Source organism: Stegodyphus dumicola, chromosome X1, assembly GCF_044657685.1.
Source record: "Stegodyphus dumicola isolate Sdum_Otavi_A_Nest chromosome X1, ASM4465768v1".
Lineage (NCBI taxonomy): Eukaryota > Metazoa > Arthropoda > Arachnida > Araneae > Eresidae > Stegodyphus > Stegodyphus dumicola.
This window is the reverse complement of record NC_140780.1, coordinates 164,493,408-164,514,834: the sequence shown is the minus strand read 5'-3', so window position 1 is coordinate 164,514,834 and position 21,427 is coordinate 164,493,408. Positions and strand designations below refer to the sequence as shown.

General features: G+C 36.2%; 1 protein-coding gene across 2 annotated transcripts in view; it reads right to left on the bottom strand.

The window, feature by feature from the left end:
* Positions 1–21,427, bottom strand: part of LOC118190047 (uncharacterized) — a 40,675-nt gene that overhangs the window by 7,712 nt on the left and 11,536 nt on the right. The window contains exons 4-8 of one of the 2 annotated variants that reach the window (XM_035360736.2): positions 20,239–20,420; positions 19,930–20,129; positions 13,222–13,407; positions 8,096–8,271; positions 4,138–4,274 (exon numbers count right to left, since the gene is read on the bottom strand). In XM_035360736.2, the coding sequence (XP_035216627.1) occupies positions 4,138–4,274; positions 8,096–8,271; positions 13,222–13,407; positions 19,930–20,129; positions 20,239–20,420 (881 nt within the window). The remainder of the gene's footprint in view (positions 1–4,137; positions 4,275–8,095; positions 8,272–13,221; positions 13,408–19,929; positions 20,130–20,238; positions 20,421–21,427) is intronic. The other variant, XM_035360737.2, reaches the window with a different exon arrangement.

The following is a 21,427-nucleotide window of genomic DNA, read 5'->3' as shown; positions in this document are numbered from 1 at the left end:
AGTCTGGTTGCTCTGGAGATGAGAACATCAGGATAATATGCTTTGCGTTAACAAGTTGCTCATGAGTATTGATTTTAATTCGGCGAGCCCCCACACACGTTTTTCTCAGACTGATATCAGGCCAGTTTCTGAAATGGCAGCTCTAGACGTGTTCAAAGAATTACGTGGAGACACACTAATAAAACGCTCTTCCCTACTTGTCATGTTTAGGAGGCAAGAAGATTGTGCATTAAATATGGTCTCGACGAGCAGACAACCTGGAAGAGCTTTTTTATGCTTTTAGGCTTGCCAACTGAGGCCACAATATATTTATGGACAGAGAACGGTGATAGAATTTCCAGTTGATGAATGATGACTAAGAATATAGGAGATTTGATGCTCTCGCTAACGGTGGCAGAAGTACATACTCGCTTAACATTTTCAGAATTTTTCGTTTCCATGGGATTAGGAGAAGAAATTATAGTTGCCATATTGTAAATAGAAAAAATTCGTGCCCGACCGCGCCACCCGCTATGGAGCCCAATGAGGGAACACGGATCCCTATGTTAGGGTTACTCGGGCCTACTCGCAGACTAAAGCTGGAACTCCGAAAGCTTATCCCCAAGTCACCGAAACGACGGACTAATGATCAGCCGATTGACACTAGCGGAGGCAGCTAAGTGCCTCCCGTTTTTGCTGAAGCAGAGGCCAAAGCAGCATGTTAAGGACAGTATCTCGCCTCTTAACTACTAGGATTCTCTTTTCCAGCAGTACGAATCTCTTCGTACGACAAACGCGTAGGCAGTTTTTCTCCCTATGATGAGACAGAAACAAAGAGTAGTAACTGCGCCTCAAAGCGGGCTTCATTCTCCGCCTCGTGAGCAAAGTTCAGTTGTCTTGGGCGCCTGGTAAACTCTATCCCAGTCAAATGAGTAGTCTGTTTCGGATCATTGTCTAGCGTGCCACAAGGGAAAGAGGGAGGGAAAGCTGAGAGAAGACGAAAAGGAAATGAGGAAAGATCACTGCGGCTCTGGAATTGTGATACATGTTCAGAAAGAAGGTAATCCCCTGAAGGATATAATGAATCGAAGCACAGTATCAAATCTGAGAAGTTAAGGTTAATAGTTGAGCACAAGATGCAAGTCTGTTTCAGTACTTAAAATTTTAAGCCAATTTAGTAGAAAATACGATGTTAGAAAGTAACAAAATATTATAATAGTGTTACGAATTGTGTATTTAGATAGCTAATTTTAATAGAATTATAATTAAAATTGTTGTATTTTTCCACGCAATGCAGCACGAGACAAATTTAAGAGAAAGCTATGCCGAAAAAGTGAGAATACAGTGGCACGTGCATTTGAAACTGAATAAATGCAATTGACCACTAGGTTAGCTGTAACCGTGATTCCATCCTCTTATTGCTTTCCAGTAATTTCGAGAAGCGGAAATTACTAGAAATATCTCGCGACCAGTTGAAAACTATAAAAAGCCAGAGAGAGAGTATCTTAGCTCGGTTGCTTAGTTATTGTTGTGGCGAGTTGTTTAGTTCCACGTGAACTGAGACATTTGAATTAGCTTTCTCTTTAGATAATCTTTGCATTGTATTCTATTTTAACGTTTATAGTAGTCCAAAGTATAACTACTGATTTTCCTGCGTGACGTTGTGAACATTTGTAAGAATATCTCCGAGGAAAATTCCAGAGTTCTGATATATTTCTTTTGATAAGAATGAATTTTATTAACCTATTATCGGATTTGTGTATTCAATCTATTACGAACCCGTACGCTCGTAGCAATATTTTGCTACTCTGATCACAATTCGTGTATGTATAAATCTATAAGATATGTGTGCTAATATGTCCCTAGAGAGCAACTTTTGGTACATTGTAGCTGTTAAGCGATGTCACCGTTACGATATTAAATCACTATCTCAACAACAAAAGCGCTGTTTTGCTGTTTATACTGCTTAATGTTGCTAAATCTCTCCCCCAAGCTCAGAACGTTTGAATACGTTAAATTTGGAGAATTTTATGTTAAATATTTGTGAATAGGGAAGTCAAGGAAACCAACATACGTAAGATGCATTTTATATTTTAATAAATTAGTCTTTCAGACGCTGATGGAATTTATGTTTGTTGGTGCATATAATTCTTGGGGAAAGTTTTGCAGCTTAAATAGAATTTGATTTGATTTTAATTATTTTCAGCCTTTTCTTAAGTTTTTCTCACTTGTATTAGCGTCTCATTTTTCGATATTTCTTAACAACTTAACAGGAAATCTATACTTTTTACATTAAATATATTGTCATTTGCTTGCACTGAGAATAAAAATAATGGAAAGTGATGCACAGAAATGCGTGGAAATTTGTCCGGACCCTACATCGTTTTTCAACAGTTTATTTATAATTACACTGGTTATCATAAATTAAGGAAAAATCACAAAAATCATGATTATTGAAAAAGTTACATGTAGAATTTTATGAAACTTACCCAGAATATACAACATATAGTAAGGTATCAAATAACAAAAATAAATTACCAGACAATTATGGTAGTATAGAAATTAGCACATGTATAAAATGAACAAATCGAAGGTGGCAGTTTGCTATAGGAAAAGTACCTTCAATATGGAATATGGTCACCTCTAGAAGCAATACAGCACATACAGCGATGCGTGATGCTTTCAATTATGCGGTCTATCAGTTCCATAGGAACAACTGCTTTGCTCTTGCAAAGCAATTGCAAGCGCGGCAAGGGTCTGAGGGGGGCGGATTGAGAGCAGCTAGACATCTCTCTAAAGCATCCCAAACGTGCTCGATAGGATTCAAGTCCGGGGATCGAGCTGGCCACTCCATGCGCATAATTGTTTCCTGTTGAAGATAATCATATACGATGCAAGCACTGTGTGGTCTTGCGTTATCGTCCTATAACAGGAAAGCATCACCTATTGCCCCGGCACATGGGCGCACATAAGCATCAAGGATGTCATCTCTATAAACCGGAGCATTCACGGTTTCCGTTGGAAAGACATGGAGGTCTGTGCGTCCACCCAAAGAGATGCCACCCCAAACACAGACACTGCCTCTTCCGTATGCATATCTTTAACAGATGTCTGACAGATGATAACGGGTTCCAGGTTCTCTCCATATCAAATAACCCCTACTATCGCTTTCTAGACTAAACCTGACTCATCCGTAAAGAGAACAGCCCTCCACTGATCAAGCGTCCAGTGAACATGTTGTCGTACCTACTGCAAACGGTCCCTCCTATGGCGTGACGTGAGCGGCACGTAAATGGCTGGTCGCCTCGCATACAGACCACCTTCCTGAAGCCTTCTACGCATGGGTGACGTTGACAACAACCTTCCGGTGGCTGCAGCAAGGGAGGATCTAAGAAGAGTCGGAGTAGCGGTTCTATTCCTGTGCACAATGCGTGCACATAATCGGTCATCGGCGCTCGTCGTAGCAGTTGGCCGTCCTTGGCTTAACCTCCTAGATGCCGAATCTGTGGTTTGAAATCGCCTCCAATGTCTATGAACCACAGAAGGACTCGCATTTAGCCATCTGGCCAGCTCTGTTTGACTTTATCCTGCCTCTAGTCTCCCAATGGCTTTCCATCGTAGTTCTGCATGCAAATGATGCCTGGAGGTCATTGGTACGAATTGGCTATCTCAGATTTCTGATGTCATTGTCACAGTGAAATATGTGGGCTTGCTCTCAAACATGGACTTTTATGCTCCTCGCAGATGATGTATTCCGAAAGCAGCGCCACTAATTTGTATATTGCTGTTTTACTCAACTACTCTTACTTGGCAACATATTCAAATTTTACACGGTTTGGCTTATTTTTGAGGGAGTTATCGCTATTTTTGTGATTTTTCCTTAATTTATGATAACCAGTGTATATTAATTTAATTAAACAAATACATAGGACCAATATGGGCTAAAGTACTAAAATAGTTAAATTATGATAGTTTATAGTATTTCTGATAAAATAGGTTGATGTTCGAATTAATTACAGTAAAGATTGCTTAAAAAGTTTTAAACTAAAAATGGGCATTCATAAAAATCTGAAACACTATGTTTATTAGCAGGGCATTAAATTTATATTTAAAGACTTCAGAAAGATGTATCGAGTAAAAAGCTGAAGAAACACTTACTGATATGCTTCGTAAAATGGCTGCACGGCGTCCGCAGGTCCTTTCAATGGAGCCATAGTTCTGGTGTTATAATGTACTTCTTGCATTTCTCCAGTTTTGCTTACACACAAAACGTACTGATTGTTACAATATTCCATCTGCAAAAAGTGTATAAATCTTTTACTTGAGTTCAAACTGAAAAGAGCTGTTTGTATATAATCAATAGCAGTTAAATATCTGGTTATAACATTCATATTTTATTATGTGACACGTATGAAAAATGAATAATTTCCTTAAAATATTTTTCTTATTATTCTTAAATTGTAAAAAATATTTTAAGTGTGTAAAATGTCAAGTATTTCTTAGAGAAAAATTATGAAGTATTCTTTTCACTAATCTCAAAGTAAAGTTAAGTAAATTATTCGTAAAAAAGTATTTCTTAACGTAAAGCATTTTATAAAGCATTTCTGAAGTGACCTATTTTTAGCAATTTTCTTAAAGTTAAAAAAAAAATATTGGAAATTGTACTTTTAAGGGCGTATTTTAAAAAATGCATTTTTCAATAAAAATTGAAATACAAGCAAAATGGAATAATTTTAGATTTTTTTTCTCTTTTGGGTAAATGGGTAAATGAATATTATTTATTTTTACCATTAAGGGTAAAAATAAATAAAATGGAGATAAAAAAATTATTGCAAATTTCCTTATGCTGCAATCACGAGTTTGGACTTATAAGACGAACTGTTACAATAAGTCAGCAATGTTACTTCAAAACATTTACACCTTTTTTTTTTTTTTTTTTTTTTTTTTTTTTTTTTTTTTTTTAAATTCCGAGATAAACAGTCTTCAAAATCGTAAAAGTTGGACATTTGTATTAAAAATACTATTATTCAGTTTAGAAATGAGGACTTAATATATCATGCTATCAGAAAGCAATTGCATATTAGTTTACTTAGTGTTAGAAGTGTAGTGAGAAAGTTTCAGGAAACATCTTTATCAGAGAATGAGGTTAGAAAGAGACGGCCTTGATTATTTCTACAAGGGACAACGTGACATTGTTTTTCAAGTCTAGAAAAAAACCCCAAAATAGATGCACCCTAGTCAGCTCAACAAATGGGCAAATACATTGCAAAGAACATTTTGTATACAGCGGAGAGTAGGAAGCCTTTCATTTCCGAAAGAAAATGGAGAAAGAGACAAGACCTTGCATATAAGGTCTCGTTTAAGTTCTTTAACCAGTTATGTTATGTTAAAAACCGCTTTCATATCTTACTCATTTCCATTTTTCTGCTAGAATGTAAATTTCTAGTTCGTGCGATATTCAAATGAGGTAGAAAGAAAAGAATATTTAACGGGAGGTTTTAGCCGGGAGAATCAGAGCGTGTTCTGTCTGCGGAAGGTCACGTTGCTAATTGAATTTCCTTGCGAGCAGTATTCTGCTGTGTTTTGTTTTTCTCGCCATTAGGCTTGTTACGCGTACCTTAGGACACAGCCAACTAGCGCGTTATTCTAATTGTGCAGCTGTTAGGTTAATTTACTTTTCTTAGTTTTAGTTCAGCCATTATCTTTGGATTAAGCCAAACTTATTGGCTTTTGTAAGCACGAGTGGTGCCGTCTGTTAACTTTTTGAATCAAATATAAGGGTCCTTTACACCCTTTCCTCGTCTCCGTGCTACTTACAAGACATAGCGATAATTGGCTTTTAGTCTAGGAATTCTCGTGCAATTCATGTTACCTAAGAATACGCGACTAATTGAAATGATCGAGTCATATTCCCGGATGGATTGAAATTCAACATTTTTGGGAGTAACGGAGGGCATTATAGAGAGAGCCAAACACTGAGCTTGAAACACGAAATGCGTCGCTTACTGTGGAACAATGAGGAGGGAGTGTCTTAGTTTGGGACTGTGTGGTAGCTAACAGAGTTTGTAACCTGTACTTCATTGAAGATAAAGTGACAGCACTTATGTACATCAATATATTGCTCTGTAATTTAAAGCAAATGTTGAAAACCTTAGTTTGGCAACGTCATTTGTGTTTCAGCAGACCAATGACCCTTAGACAGCGTGCAAAACACAGAAAAGTTTATTGTATAATACACCTTGCCAGATGAAAACACAACAGAAAGCAGGATCCCAACTGAAAATTTTAAACACTAACTGGATCTAGTTGTCAGGAAGCACAAAATTTTGTTTAAGGAGAAACTTAAACATACACTTCTGCGAGAATGGCAAAAGGTATCCAATGATACGACCAAGACTTTGTTTCATAAATAAAGAAAAGACTACAAGCAGACATAAATGCAAATAGTACGTATGCGAAATATTAAATATTCCCCGTTTTTGTACTACATGTTGCTATAGGAATTTGCTAACACATTTTTGACATGTATATTTATGTTTTGGTTTGGTTTTACACTGCTCGACATTGAAAAATGCAACACTAAGAAGGAGTGGTCAGAAATTTATGCAAATTTTAGAGTAGACGCACGTCACTCAGTTATGCGAATGATGTGAAATGCGCAGCTCTCCGACCCTCGTGATGTAAGATATAAGGGAAGGAACGTGCAGAATGGGCAATATTCATGTCGTTATTTTTGCCAGACGAATTATCGAAGAAAGTTGGTTTTTGTTCCGGAGGATACGTGTAATAGGAGAGAATGACCAGGCCGCCGTAAACGAAGGCACTTCCAGAAGAAAAACTATTTTACGAGGGGTATGGTGATCGGACTGAGAAGGGCAGGTTGGTTTCTTACGTCAAATCGCAGCTGATACCCACATGGATGCGAGCACTGTGCATCGGCTATGGCGAACATGCTTGGAACAAGGAAATGTGGGGAGAAGGTGCAGCCAGAGTGACGTTAGCACGCGTGGATCGACGCATACGCCGACAAGCTGTGGCGGTCCCGCAAGTCACTTGTACCGAGATTCTGCAGCATGTGCAAGATATACCCTAGATATTCCCGTGTCGATCAAAACAATTTCCAGTCAATTGGTTGAACGTGGCCTGCACTCACGGCGTCCGTTAAGAAGACTGCCATCGACCCCACAGCATAGACGCCAACGTTTAGAATGGTGCTGGACTGGAGCGATGTGGAGGACAGAATGGCGAAACGTAGTGTTCTCAGAGGAGTCACACGTCTGTTTATCCAGTGCCAATTACCGCATACGTGTGTGGAGTTGACGTGGAGACAGATCTAACCCCGCACTAACTGTGGAACGCCCCACCGCGCGACAACGTGGCATAATGGTTTGGGGCGCTATTGCCTACGTTTCCAGGCCACCTTTAGTTCGTATTCAGGGCACTATGATGGCCCAACGATACTTGGATAATGTGCTGCGGCCGGTGGCAATCCCCTACATTCAGGGGCTGCCTAATGCAATTTTTCAGCCGGATAACGCCCTACCACACAGTGCTCGCATCTGCCAACATGCTCTGCAAGGTATACAGATGCTTCCCTGGCCACCGCACTCTCCTGACCTATCACCAATTGAACATGTGTGGGATGTAATTGGACGCCGTTTGCAGACTCTGCCCCTGCCTCGTTCAGAATACGAACTGTGGCAAATGGTTGAAAGAGAATGGAGGACCATCCCTCAGGACACCATCTGCACTCTTATTGACTCTATGCCTAGACGTATTTCTTTGTGCATCGCTGTCCGCGGTGATCCTATATCCTACTGAACCGACGCCGTTCTCGCTCTGTATTCTGACTATCATTTTGAAATAAAAATCACTTATTGCTGCTTGCTGTCTCTGTCTTTTTTCCAAATTTCATCACTTTCTGACCACTCCTTCTTGGTGTTGCATTTTCAGCGTCGAGCAGTGCATTTCTGAAAGGCGAATTAAAATGACAGTTTCATTAAATTTAACTTTCCGTTTCATTACACTTACTGTCCTCGGCTAAGTAATATGTTTAAATACAGACAACTGCTAATACGTTTCTCAACCCACTGAAAAACCCATTCTCAATACTTACATTATGGCTATAAATTTTGAATTCCACTAAGGTTGAAGTAAGAACATGGAAAGAAGCAGGATGTTCTTTCCGCAGCCATTTGGCAATATAAAAGCCATCTACGAAAAATGATTGGCCGCCGATGCTGTCACTATCACTAGAAGGATTAGCCTTTAAACAGTGAAGTGCTTGAAGACCTAAAATAATTAATTATCTGTAAAATTAATTCCAAAATATAAAATACATTTATAATTAATAAGAGATCATATTTAAAAAAGCTTTCGAACATGAAAATCCTTTTCTCACTATTTTCGAAATAATAATAAAAAAAAACTTATTTTTTACTACGAAAACATTTCCAGTTAAAAAATGGGCGATTTGAAAATATCGCGAAATAGTGTCATAGTCCAAATATACAATAAAAGCCGCACTTATGAAGAATGTAGTAATTTGGAGCATTTTAAAACAGAATTTTTATATTAATATTCTATTAAAGTGTTTGAATTGTTGTGCAGGGTGGTTTCAACTCCCTAAAGAAAAGAGTTTATTACTTTTTAAATACTTAAAGAATTTTCATGAAACAAAAACATTTTGTTCCTTACTATGGTATAATTTATTACATGATATCTTATTTATGTCTTTGCAGGTATCAGTCGTAGACCATGGTGCAACGTTTAACCTTGGGTGAGCGGGCTCAGCTGGCATCCCGGTAAGTATGCGATCCGTGGTACAAGTACAGAGATGAGAAAGGACTACTTGCCTTGGGAGATGCAGAGACCATAAGGAACTGGCCATTGCATCTACCGACCACCGCATCTACCAAGCTAAGGCTGTTCTGTATCAGATGTTAGGAGATGCGGTCGCCCGTCAACATCCAGGGCGCAGGAAAATGTGCAAGCGGTTCAGGAAATGTTCACTGGAAGTCCTCAGACATCATGATGACAGTCCTCAGACATCTCGCGAAAGTAGTTTAACCCGACACACAAAATCCACACCGGGATGCCAGCTGATCCCGCTTAAGTGAGGTTAGGCGTTGCACCGTAGTTCGCCACTGACACTTTCAATAATATAAATGAGATATCATGCAATACATTCTATATTGTAAGTAATAAAATTTCATGAAAATTCGTTAAAGATTGAAAAAGATATAAACAGTTCTCGGTAAAGAGTTAATTCTCGCACATCCTGTACAATCAAAAGAGAGGAAAAAAACTACACACACTGGCTAATGAAGTGGAAACCCAAGATCAATATTTTAATGGACCACCTTTTGCACGGATAACTGCTCTGATTCGTTTGGACATACAGTCTACATTCTTCTGGAGTGCATTTACGTTCAGAAAATTCCATGCATTGGCTATGCAGCATTTTAGATCTTGTAAATTAGAAGAAGACAGTGCTGTCGGATGTGTCTCTCCACCACATCTCACACATTTTGCATGGGACTAAGATCCCGGCTATGCGGTAGTCAGGGAAGGTGTTGGAAGTCAGACTGATGTTCAGCGAACCAATTTTGAACACTTCTGGAAGCATTATGGTCCATGAAGTATCCGTTATCATCAGGGGAAAATGCAATATAGCAAGGTGCGCTTGATCTGCCAGTATATCTAGGTGTCTCATGGCTGTTTGTTTACCCTCGAGGAACACCAGGATATTACCTCCATACCAGCAGAATATGCCCCATATCATGATACTCCCATCAGACCATTGCACAGTGGGAATAAGGCAAGATAGATTAACCCTTTCCGGCACGCTACCTTTTAAAGTCGGAGTTTTGATAAAAAAAAAAAGTAGGCAGTCTAATTAGGCCTAGAGAAGTACACAAGTAAAATTTTGTGAAGATAGCACTTATCTTTTAATTCTGTGGGTGTGCCCAAATTGGGCACACTAATTGAATAGAGCTTCGAAAAGAGTGCTGAAACGAGCATTGTTGTCAATAAACTGACCGATGAGATGCGGAGAAACAAAGGATGCAATCTCTCAGTTGTCCTAGATTATCGGTGAGCCCGGTTTGGGCACACCTAGGGTTTCGCCGTTTGATTTTAGGCAATATTTCAATGTAACAATTTAAAACTAATATAGAATAAGGAGATTAGCATACAGCCAAAAATATAACAGAAATTTCTTTTCAAACAATTCCTTTTATACCCTAAAAAAATCTGGAAGATTTCTTTGAAAAATGAGGATCTTAAAAACTAAACATGGCTAAAATATATGGATTGGTTTGTGTTGAGCTGCCATCTACTGTAAATAAAGAAGGTTCAGAGTAACCTATAAATCTTTTTTCATTCAATTTTTCTGTGCGTACAGAAGGAAATTTTTAGGTGTGACCGGACACGCTGTGTCGCAAAGGGTTAATGGCTTCAGGGGGTTCTCGCCAAATTTGACGTTTTCTATCAGTGCAAAATAAGGTGCGCGATTCATCAGATTACATTACCAGTTTCCAATATTCAACTTTCCAGTGTCTTCTTTTCCCACACCACTGCCAATTGAATTGTTGCATGTCGGGCGGAAATGAGTGATTTTCTCACAGACACCCGACTATGCATTTCTATCCCCTGCAATTCTCTGTGCATGGTTCGAGCTAAAATCTCTTGTGAAGAGCCTTGGTTGACGATCTGTGTCAGTTGAAGTACAGTAGAGTTTCTGTTCTGCCGTACAATTCGCCGGAGACGCTGATGATCATTCTCTTGAAAAACTCTGCTCGAACCGTAGTTACGTCTTCTAGAGAAGGACTATGGGTTCTGATTCCAACTTTTGAGAACACAGGGATATTTGCTGTCTTCGAAATCGAAGCTCCTGCTAAACGGGCAACAACAATAACCCTTTTTCTAATGGTGAAAGATCTGTCGTTTTTCCCACTTTAGTTTATTCATCGTGAAAAGCACTCTTACACTTTACTTATACTAGTATTCTAACCACGTCAAAAAAATTTGCATACTTCTTTCCTAGCAAGCATTCAAATGAAAATCTCAAAGGTTTGTAATTCACTGACCAGTGTGTGTGTATATCGATATACAAAATTAACCCCCAAATATGACTTAATTTGCATTATATTTTGGTCTCTTTAAATTAATAGGCATTTGCTAAGGATTTTTGCATTCAATTGCTTTTAATAAGTACACTGTTATACATTTAAGTTGCTATACCATAAAGAAAAGCAAAATCATATTTATTTTACAAATATATCATAATGAAGGGATGAAATTAAAATTTCATACAATTTTAAGGCACAGAACATACAAAAGTCAGAGCTCCGAGCAACTGCCTTTGAGGAATAACAGTAGCCGTTACATGGAATTGAAAAGACTTCTGATATTATTCGGAAAAAAATATTATTCAGACAGGTATTGCAGTCTATGACACTTCATACCTATGCCAGAGCTCATCTTTCTGTTTGTTGTTATGCCAGTCTATACAGCTATTAATCAGATGCTTTCGCTTGTGAAAACTCTAGGGAAGGTAAGTTGAGTTGGAGTGAAAAATGGTACGATAGATGTCCCGAAGATTTGGCATAGGCACGGCCATTTAAAAAAAAATCAAAGTACCGAATGTAATAAAATGAACGGGATGCGTATCCAATAGCACTCCATACTATCAATCTAGGTGCTGAGGAGATAAGAGGTTGAATGCAGGTTTTCAGCATCTATTCCCCCCCTTTATAAATTCCCTTTTTTAGCATCTATTCCTCTATGGTGTCTAGAAAGTATTTTCGACTCGCCTTCTCACTCTCCGCATATTTAATCTTTTAGGGATCGAGCGTTAATCCGTTTCCTCACGTTGTAACGAACGTTTATCCATGTGTAACATTTTAGTATACAGCCTATTTTTTGATAGACTTCATCTGAAGGGTTTCGGTGCCTATCGTGTCACTCTTGATCATTTAATCGTCAAAAATATGTCAGCTCCAATGTATATAGATATTTAGAAGAAACTGGATTCTATGATCTAATCTGATTTGGTTTTAGAGTAGTTCAGTAAATATACAATGCATTTTAATTCATTTCATGCATTTAGAATTTTGCTGGTTTTATATTCAAGAAAATATTATTTTATTACTTTATTACAAATTTTGGTAAATTTTTTACTCTACTTACCATATGTTTGATGTGTCATGGCCTTTAGGGCTATGTTCAATAACTCGCCTATCCATCCATCTGTGCACCTTCGGTGCCTTCATATATAGATAATGCCAACATGATGCTGCAAACAAAAACGGGATCCGGCAATAAAGGTAAACTTTATGTCGTCGAAGGCGCCATTTAAGCGCTGATTCCTGTGCTTTAACGCCAAGTGATGCCGCAGCAATGGCCGCCGAAATACACCTTATTTGACGATCCAGGTTACATGACGTGACTTTCTGTACGATCCTTACAGGGATGTGGATAAGATGTTTGCCATCTAGAGCAAATCTTGAGTGTTGGACGTTGGGATCGTGCACATCGCTGTGCGACCCTTCTATACTCATCCGTTGCAAATTCTCATTGCAGTCATTGAAATTGCCCACTACGTTTATCCGCTGTCCGGTAGGCTACGATTCTTCTGCTGGTATAACTTCTTTTCTACACAGCCCATAACACGATTTACAACCTCGCCATTTTAGACTGCACTTTTATATTGCTTCGAAATGTCACTAGTGTTGCTTATAAAGTCCATTTGCCATAAAATGCTAATCATTTGTATATCCCAATGTGCTTTACATTTCGTGCAAATTTCAGATTTATTAAGCAGTTCCTTTACAATGTAGCAGTTTTAATATCCAGTAGAGTATATTTATGTGTATCATATTTTAGATTTCTTATTCGAATCTGGTAGTATTAAATGTATCCTTTCTTTTGGTGCAACAGTGAAGGTTTGAATGAATGATTGAAGTTAATAAAATGGCCGAATAATAAAGAGACCTCACGTGTCTTGGACCTCAAGTGTATCACATAAAAAGTATGTCGCACGATGTTTAATAATCATAGCTTCAAAAAAATATTGTTATTTTACTAAAGAAACGATCTTTATACAAGATCTCTTAAAACCAATAAAAAATTAAATTCATAGAAATGATAAAAAATAATTTTGAAATTTTATAATCACTATATGATGGTAAGAGCAAATATTATATCAAAGAAAGGCAAAACATGAAAGAAAGTAAATACCAGGCGATTTTTCCAAATAATTCATGTCCGTATGGTGTTCCAAGTACATTCCAGTATAAGCCAAATGGTTGGGATCATTTTGCACTGGCTCACAAAGAACATCAAATGAAGAGCCCCACTTAGTTTTTTTTATGTATGCGACTCTTTCGATAACTTTAATAACTTCTCCTTTTTCGCATGGCACGTCTAGAGAGAAATATTTAAATAATTTTATTTTATTTCTGTTTCAGAAAATGATGCTATTATAATTAGTAAAATATTTCGTCAAATCCTTCCAAAATAATGATTAATATAAGTGAAAGAAAAATATTTTTTTAACGTGTCTTTTTGTAGAAATTATGCGCGGACTGTTTCTGCACTATTATTAAAAGGCAGATAGCTTTTAACACTAGAAAGACTGAAACTTACTATATACCTATATTGCCCAAAAGCAGTCAAAATGACTCCATTGTGAAAGAATAACTAATGCGTAAAGAAATTTAAAATTCATTTTTAATATTTTTTTATATTATTTACAGTTATATAAAAGTTATTAGTAAATATTAACAATAAAAAATTTACTTCACTTGGGGAAAAATGTAATTTATGCATTATTATTTATACATTTTTTGCAAATGAAAGTGGAAATTTTTTTATGTGTACATCTTCCGCAAACATGCTTTTGACATTTTTCAAATATATTATTTGTTTTGTTGTTGTGGCAAAGTTGTACTTGACAAATTTGCGTAGACTGTTGGCCCTTTCACAACCTTGAAAATATAAGTAGATGGTAAACCTTCCAGAAATACCACATTCGTCAAATTTTAACCACACAGTACCATCTGCAGCTGTTTCGGTCTCCTGAAAGGTGTTTTCAGTTTCTTCATCAGAGTCTCTGAACTACTTAGCACCCTAACACCTTTTCCTGGGCATATTGAGGACATTTTTTTCTCATCATTGGTGATCGGCTGTTCATCACTATCTTCAATGTCAGATGTTTGATTTTGAATATAATCCGCTTCATCTTCAGACGACAGTTCAGAATTTGTTGCATCTGATTCTATATCTGAGCTCTCTTCACTTATGTTCGTTAGCTTTTCCAATAACTCACTTCTATTCGACATTTCTTTCAAGAATTTAGGACGAAAAAAAAAATAAAATAAACAACTTGTTAGAACAAGTATCACTGCATAAAGATTCGAATAACAAGTACTACTTTAAATTATTGAGAAACTGCAATTTATCAAGTATATGCCGAAATCGACAATTTATCATGTACTGTAATGGCATGTTATCATGTGACTGTAATCGAAAAAAAAAAGGAAAACTGTTATTTCAGTGCAAAGCCGAACTGGTCATATAGGAAATTTACTCAATTCAATAATAAGAGTCATTTGATTTTTTAAAATTTCACAAGCAGTCAAAATGACTGCTTTTGGGCAATATAGGTATAGCATATATATATATACCTGAAATTAAAGAAGGGGAGGAAACTACAATTATTAATAAACGCATTTATACGTTGTACAAAAAGTATAAGAAATTGCGTCATTATATACATAACTGTTTTTCTAATTGAAATTAAACAGCCGTCAAAATGACTTCCTTGAGAAATCTAGTGTTAAAAGTTTTTTTCTCTTTTTCTAGAGAAATTTGCAGGAATGGTTTTTCTAGCTTGCTACATGCTACATTCGATACACTGCAAATTTTCTTCTGGCAGGAAAAGTTGGCCTAAATGTGACTGTTTTTCAGTTCCTTAAATATCATAAGAAAAACTTTCATTGCACTGAGTATTCGATTTAAAAGCTACACACACACACACTCATACACAAAAAAAAGTTAAAGAAAAAAACGCATAAATTTCTGTATATGAAATATTGAACCGGATTACAACTGTGATAATGAAAAAAGAAATTATTGAATAATTTTTTCCAAACATTCAGTGAAAAATAACACATTTATTTAACATTCGGTGTAACGTGTAAATAAATGCACCATATTTTGCAATGCTAAACAAATATAAATAAAATTTATAAGTTAATAAAATATTCAGTTTCGAAAATTCAACTCTTAAAAATTAAAAAATTAGATTTACAACTGTAGATATCTACATTAAAGCTGAAACTTTAAAAAAAAAGTACCTGAAATGATTTTGGTAAATCTATTGTAGAGTCATTAGAGTTTTCAGAAGCAGAAAACATGAAAAATGTGCAATGCCTGGCTGGGATTCAAACTCTGGACCCTCCGATTACTAGGCAGAAATGCTACCAGTTAAACCACGAAGGCACGAGGTAAGGGGGAGGAAAACCCCTTAAATTCATACCCGTTAAAGGGCAACTGTGAAGACGGGGACCTTGCAACATTTAAGCAAGCTTTGTTTCAGTAAATATCATCTGAAGGATAGGATGAAAGTTTAATGCCGACTATAGGTGACATTACGAAATAAAATGTTTTTTATTACCTAAAGTATTCTAATTTTATATTATGAAATTATAAAACGTGCAGTCACTTTTAGTGCGTCATCTAATATCCGAGTTCATTTAGATATCAAGGGTTTCAATGAATTAGTTGAAAATTTTACTTATGGATATTTAAGATTAGAGATTCACGGTTCGAAAACTCTAAATCCGATTTTTATTTAAATCTCTGCTTTATGTTGTGAAAGAATTTATATATCAAAAGTTACTTTTAAACGAACAATGAGAAGATAGTTTTGTGTGTTTGAGTGTAATGTCATGTACTGTCATTGTAAGATTACTTATATCTTTTGTTGCTTACCTCCAAAATAGTATTCAACATATAATTTTGAGAGGAGTCCGAAAGAATAAGTGTTATGTAATAACTGAACGTGTGCAGACATTGAAATTCAACATAATTTTAAATTACGTGAGTCAATAAGGTTTTTCCTATCCTGAAGTATTTTATTTTGAGACACAAAGAAATTAAATTCATTATTACGATTCATGTCTTTTTAAAATTTTTTTACAATAATTAAGGTGTAACACATTTACGTGGCTTTCTTTACTTCTTAACTACTCAAGATCAGCTCCTACCCCAATTGGTACAGATCAACGTTGGTACAAAAAAAAAAAAAAAAAAAAAAAAAAAAAAAAAAAAAAAAAAAAAAAGTGTGTCCAGGAAAGAGGACAAATCATAAAGTCTTAGGAAGGGATATGACCTCCTCTAACTGCAATGACTGCGTTGCACCATTTGTCTATACTCAACACCAGATTACCTTACAATTCTTGGCGTAGGTGTGCCTATTCTTCAAGCAGCATATGTTTCATTAGTCTGGTGTTCTTCAGAGAGAGATCAAGCCGTTAGGCGTCTCAAGTATTGCACACATTTTCAATGGGAATTAAATCAGCGGAAGACGCTGATCAATCCATTCTACGGATATCTTCACTTTCTAAGAGCCGTTTTGTGCACTGTCGAGACCAAAGACACCTCGGAATATATAGAATCGCCATTGGAAACGGAAACCAAGAAGGCTGCCCATCTTGACGTTACTTTCCCCATTTTATCTGAAAGTAGACATAACCTTACAGAAACTATCTCCAACATAACTTTTTACATTTCACTATGGATAGTGTTTGCATCGATATTTTTTCTTTCTTAGGTGGTGTGCTGGTGTATTTAGTAATTATGGCAAAGCATACTAGGGCTATCTGCCTAAGGGGAGGGATGCCTTCGTGGAAGACCTTCTAAGGGAAACTGGCTCGTATACAAGTTACACATGGGGAAAACACCCATGCAGCCAGAACCTCGGACCGAACTACCAGTGTTCAGCGACTTTACCCCTCGGTCGCTGGTGGGCTTTTCTTTCTTAGAATTATATGTCTCTCTCTATATATTTCTTAGAATAAATATGTTTCTACTTTCAAACTGAGTTTCTCGCGTTCTCAATTTAGATTATCCTAATGAAGTAAGAAACTTTGATTCTACTTTAATATTTGCTTATCGCCAATTAACTGCGTTTAGATGGTAAACAAATGAATTGCGCGTTTCTTCAGTATCTGATTATGAGCTTGAGTGCAAGTTTACTTCATCCGAAATCATAAAACATATCGAGATAAGATATTAGAAATAAAAACAGAAAGGAAACTGTTATAAATTACCACCAGATGATATAAAAAAAAAACAGGCCTGTCGCGGAGCAAAAGTAATGTAATTGTGTACAGCGCATTTGAAAAACAGAAATAGGAATGGCTACTACTACGTAAATAAATATTCAATTGTGAAATTAGACAATAAAAACTATCAACTATGGAAACAAAAACTAGAAATTTATTGAATTTAATCGCTAACGATACACCAAAAGAAATTTCCGCTGATTGCATAAAATGAGATGAACGAGCACAAGCTACCTAAATCTACTCTTGAAAATAACCAAATCGTACATATAAAAAATAAAACAACAGCTAAAGAAATATGGAATGAATTAAAGAAACTTCACGAAAGAAACAATCTCTCCATCAAACTTTATCTTCTCAGAAAACTGTATACATTAAACGCAGAAAACGAATACAAGCTCGAAGAACAAACACATCGACAAAATGCTCGAGATCGGAGAAGACAAAGGAAAATCATATTGCAGCACTATTACTAAGCAGCTTACCTTAGTAATTAGTGCTGCAAGTAATAGTGTTACCTTAGTCATAGTGCTTAAGATTGCTATGAAAATCTTATTACAGATTTAGAAGCATGCTCAGAAGAACAATTGAAGTTGGAATATGTAATAACGATACTGATGGACGAATGCTCGAAGAAAGGAAGGCATGCGAACAGAATAGACAGCTGCTTTCTAAATTAATTTCGACAAAAAATTTGAACATTTCTTCAACGAAGATGCAATTATTGAAAAAAAAAAAAAAAAATAGGATATTTAGAAAACGAATGCAGGTTCTTAAATAACAACAAAGAAAAGGTAAAAATGGGTTACTTTTCAAGACCGGTTTTCAAGAATAAAAATCAAATGAATGAAGAAAACTATAAAAATAAACAAAAAACGAAAGTTGCTGTAAACGAGGATGCACATGAAGATGAAAATAAAAGTAAGTTTCGTTTATTTAATTATGGCAAAGCACACTAGGGCTACCTGCCTAAGGGGAGGGATGGCTTCGTGGAGGACTTTCTAAGGGAAACTGGCTCGTATACACGCTACACATGAGGAAAAATAAAAATAAGACGTTTGAAAAGCCTGAAAATTAAACAATCGAAGTTACGAAAGAAAGAAAATTCCAAAACTAATTGGTCAGTTGATGCAGGAGCCACATGTCATACGACCGATAACATAAACGTTTTCAAGAAATTGGATAGAAGCAAAACGGAGTAAATAGCAACTGCTAATGGAACTCAAAGCCCAAAGGCATCGGGGAAAGATACTTCTATTGTATAGACGAAAATAACGAAATAGAAATAAACTTCATAGACGTTTAATATGTTCCTAATATCGAAGAACTAGCATCCGTATGAAAATCACACAAAAAAGGGTTTACAGTTGAATTTGCAGAAGATACTTGTAGAATACAGAAGCAAAGTAAAACCATAGGACTTGCTGAGACAGATGAATATTTATATAAGGTAATCGAATTACAAAAGAAAAAAGCCAAATTTTGAAGCTAAAAAAGGACCGAAAACATCTTTAGAAGACTGGGAAACAGAAATTCTGAAGCAATCAGGATGCTGAAGAATTGGGAAAGATAAAGAATGCGAATGTTGGAATTGTCATATCCCAAGCTAATAAGTTACAGAGAAAAATCAATTTTGTTCTTGATACATTCGGCCATTTGTAGATTTATTGGTACGATATCACTAGAAGAAAAAAGTACTTCATAAAAATGCATCGATGATTAGTACCGGCTGCAAAAGGTGGAGCAACCAAGTTAAAGCAATTTGTAACCATAGCAAAGAACAAGTTTGTAAAGAAGCAAAAAGTCTTAAGGGCAGACAATGTAGGAGAACAAAGAAACTGAAGAATGTCTAAAATAAGGGGGAATCGAACTTCTGTAGCATATTCACCACAATGGAACGGTTCAGGAAAAAAAAAAAAAAAGAAGAAAAGGTATAATTAAAATACACAAGATTCCTACTACTCGATTCGGGACTCGAAGGGAAATTTTGAGGCAAAGCCGTTAATGACATCTACGAAGCAGACTGCTGTGAAGATCAACTGAAAAAACGCCGTACAAGCCCTGGAATAATAAAAAGCTGAACGTAGGCAGCATCAGTATTTTCAGCAGCGTGGTCATCAAAAGAAGTATAATATTGGATGAAAATAAAAAGGAAGCAATACCTTGTCAATTAAATGATCAGAATGAAGTACTATAATGGCGTTTCAAAGAAAATGCAAGGAAAGAATCATGTACAGATGCTACAATAGAAGGAGGAATCGAAACAAAAGAAATTCTATTAGCGAGAAGATCTAGAAGAACGACTAAGGGAATCCCATCAAACAGATTCTCATATAAGGCAAAGAACGTAGAAATCAAAATTCCTAAAGATTGTTTTTTCCAGCCAAAGGACAGGAACTGTAGTCGAAATCCCCCCCCGAAAAAAAGCAATCAATAAAAGAGGATACCAGTATTATCAAGTGCTATTTTGGTTTCTTCTAAATTCTGTCGTACTCTTAAAACATTTCATATAATACATCTTTAAGGAACATGAAGAAAGGAACTATCAAGTTTAATTTACTAATTTTAGATACAATAGTACCAAGCATAATATTACCTTTCAAAATAGCTAATCCATACTTATATATCATTTCCAGCCATGTTTTCAGTCCTTGTTCAGTCTCCATGACTTCTTTGTAGCTAATTTCCGGCATTATTTTTTTTATAGTTTCTCCATTCCATGTCACCATAGGGGGCAAACTATCATGAACATAATCATAGCTATCTAGTTCGAACCCCTTTCCATATTTATGCAACCTGTAAATACACAATTTAAAATATTCTATTTAATCACAAAGCATGGTACATAAATTAAGGTTTCATATTTTAGCTTCAAATTTACTACTGTAAAATATCACTTTCTCACCATTGAGGATCATAGAAACTGACATGTTCTCCGTCACCATCTGGCCAAACTATCTTCAGCTTCCCGTTTTCAGTCAAATGATAGGATTTAGGCTTAATATTGATGTTAAGACTTACTGTATCTAACATCTTCTGTCTGCTTACTGGATGAATACATTTTTCACACTGGCAATTGTCCCGCAACTAAATAAATGATAATATAATAAAAATAACGTTCAACTATCATTTCCTGCAGAAATTTAGTTTTATAATACACAAGTTTATTTTTAAAACATATCATTTACCTAAAGTCTTTTTTGCCTGTTACCAGTCGACGAGCGAATATAAATACGTTTTGATGGGGAAACAAGATAAACAAATACAATGGCTATTTTCTGAATGAATGCCGACAAGCCCAATGAAAATTTTCGGGCATACCGTTATTCTTCAATTGAACTTCAATGAACCCAGCCGTCAGTTTTAATGGTAGAAGCTCTGTATTTCAGTTTTATTTGAAGAGCTGGAAAAACACTTCCTACTGTGTCTAGTTGGCGAGCAACAGAAGGTTGCGATAGAAACGTCCATATTAAAATAGCAGGCCCTTATTTGGTTCAAAGGAATTTGAACAAGTTTGTTAATTGACAGGGAAGCTTACAAGTTTGATGTTTTTAAGGCCACATTAATTAAAGTATGTCCAGCAATTGGCTCAATTAGTCTTAGTTATTCTGAAAGTATTACCTGGTAGGGGGGAATTGATAACGTTTATATTAAAAAGAGTAAAAATTGCGAAGTTACTATATGGACGAAAGCTGAAGAACGAAGCCAAATAGATGAATATGCCGAGGGCTCTACTGCAGTACAAGATTCCCTCGAGTTGAGATATCTCGGCACGCTGGGATAATTATTGGAATTAGTTGTGATGTACGAAAGCCGGGTATACGCGGAAAGACTTGATATATCGGAAATATAGTTATACATTCATCTGCAACTGCTGAAAACAGAATTTTCGGAAGAAATGAACAGTAGTCAAGAGTAGAACTAGAATAGAATCTGACGAAATAAATTGTCGAAGGAGCGCAGAGGCTGTCGCCAAGATGGTTTGAAAAAGGGTTCTGATAGAAAGAGAAAAGCTGGTGTTGAAAACAAATAAGGCGTGTCATTTGAATTTGGAACGGTTGCTGAGTATCAGACAGGTTGTCATCCCAGCGTAT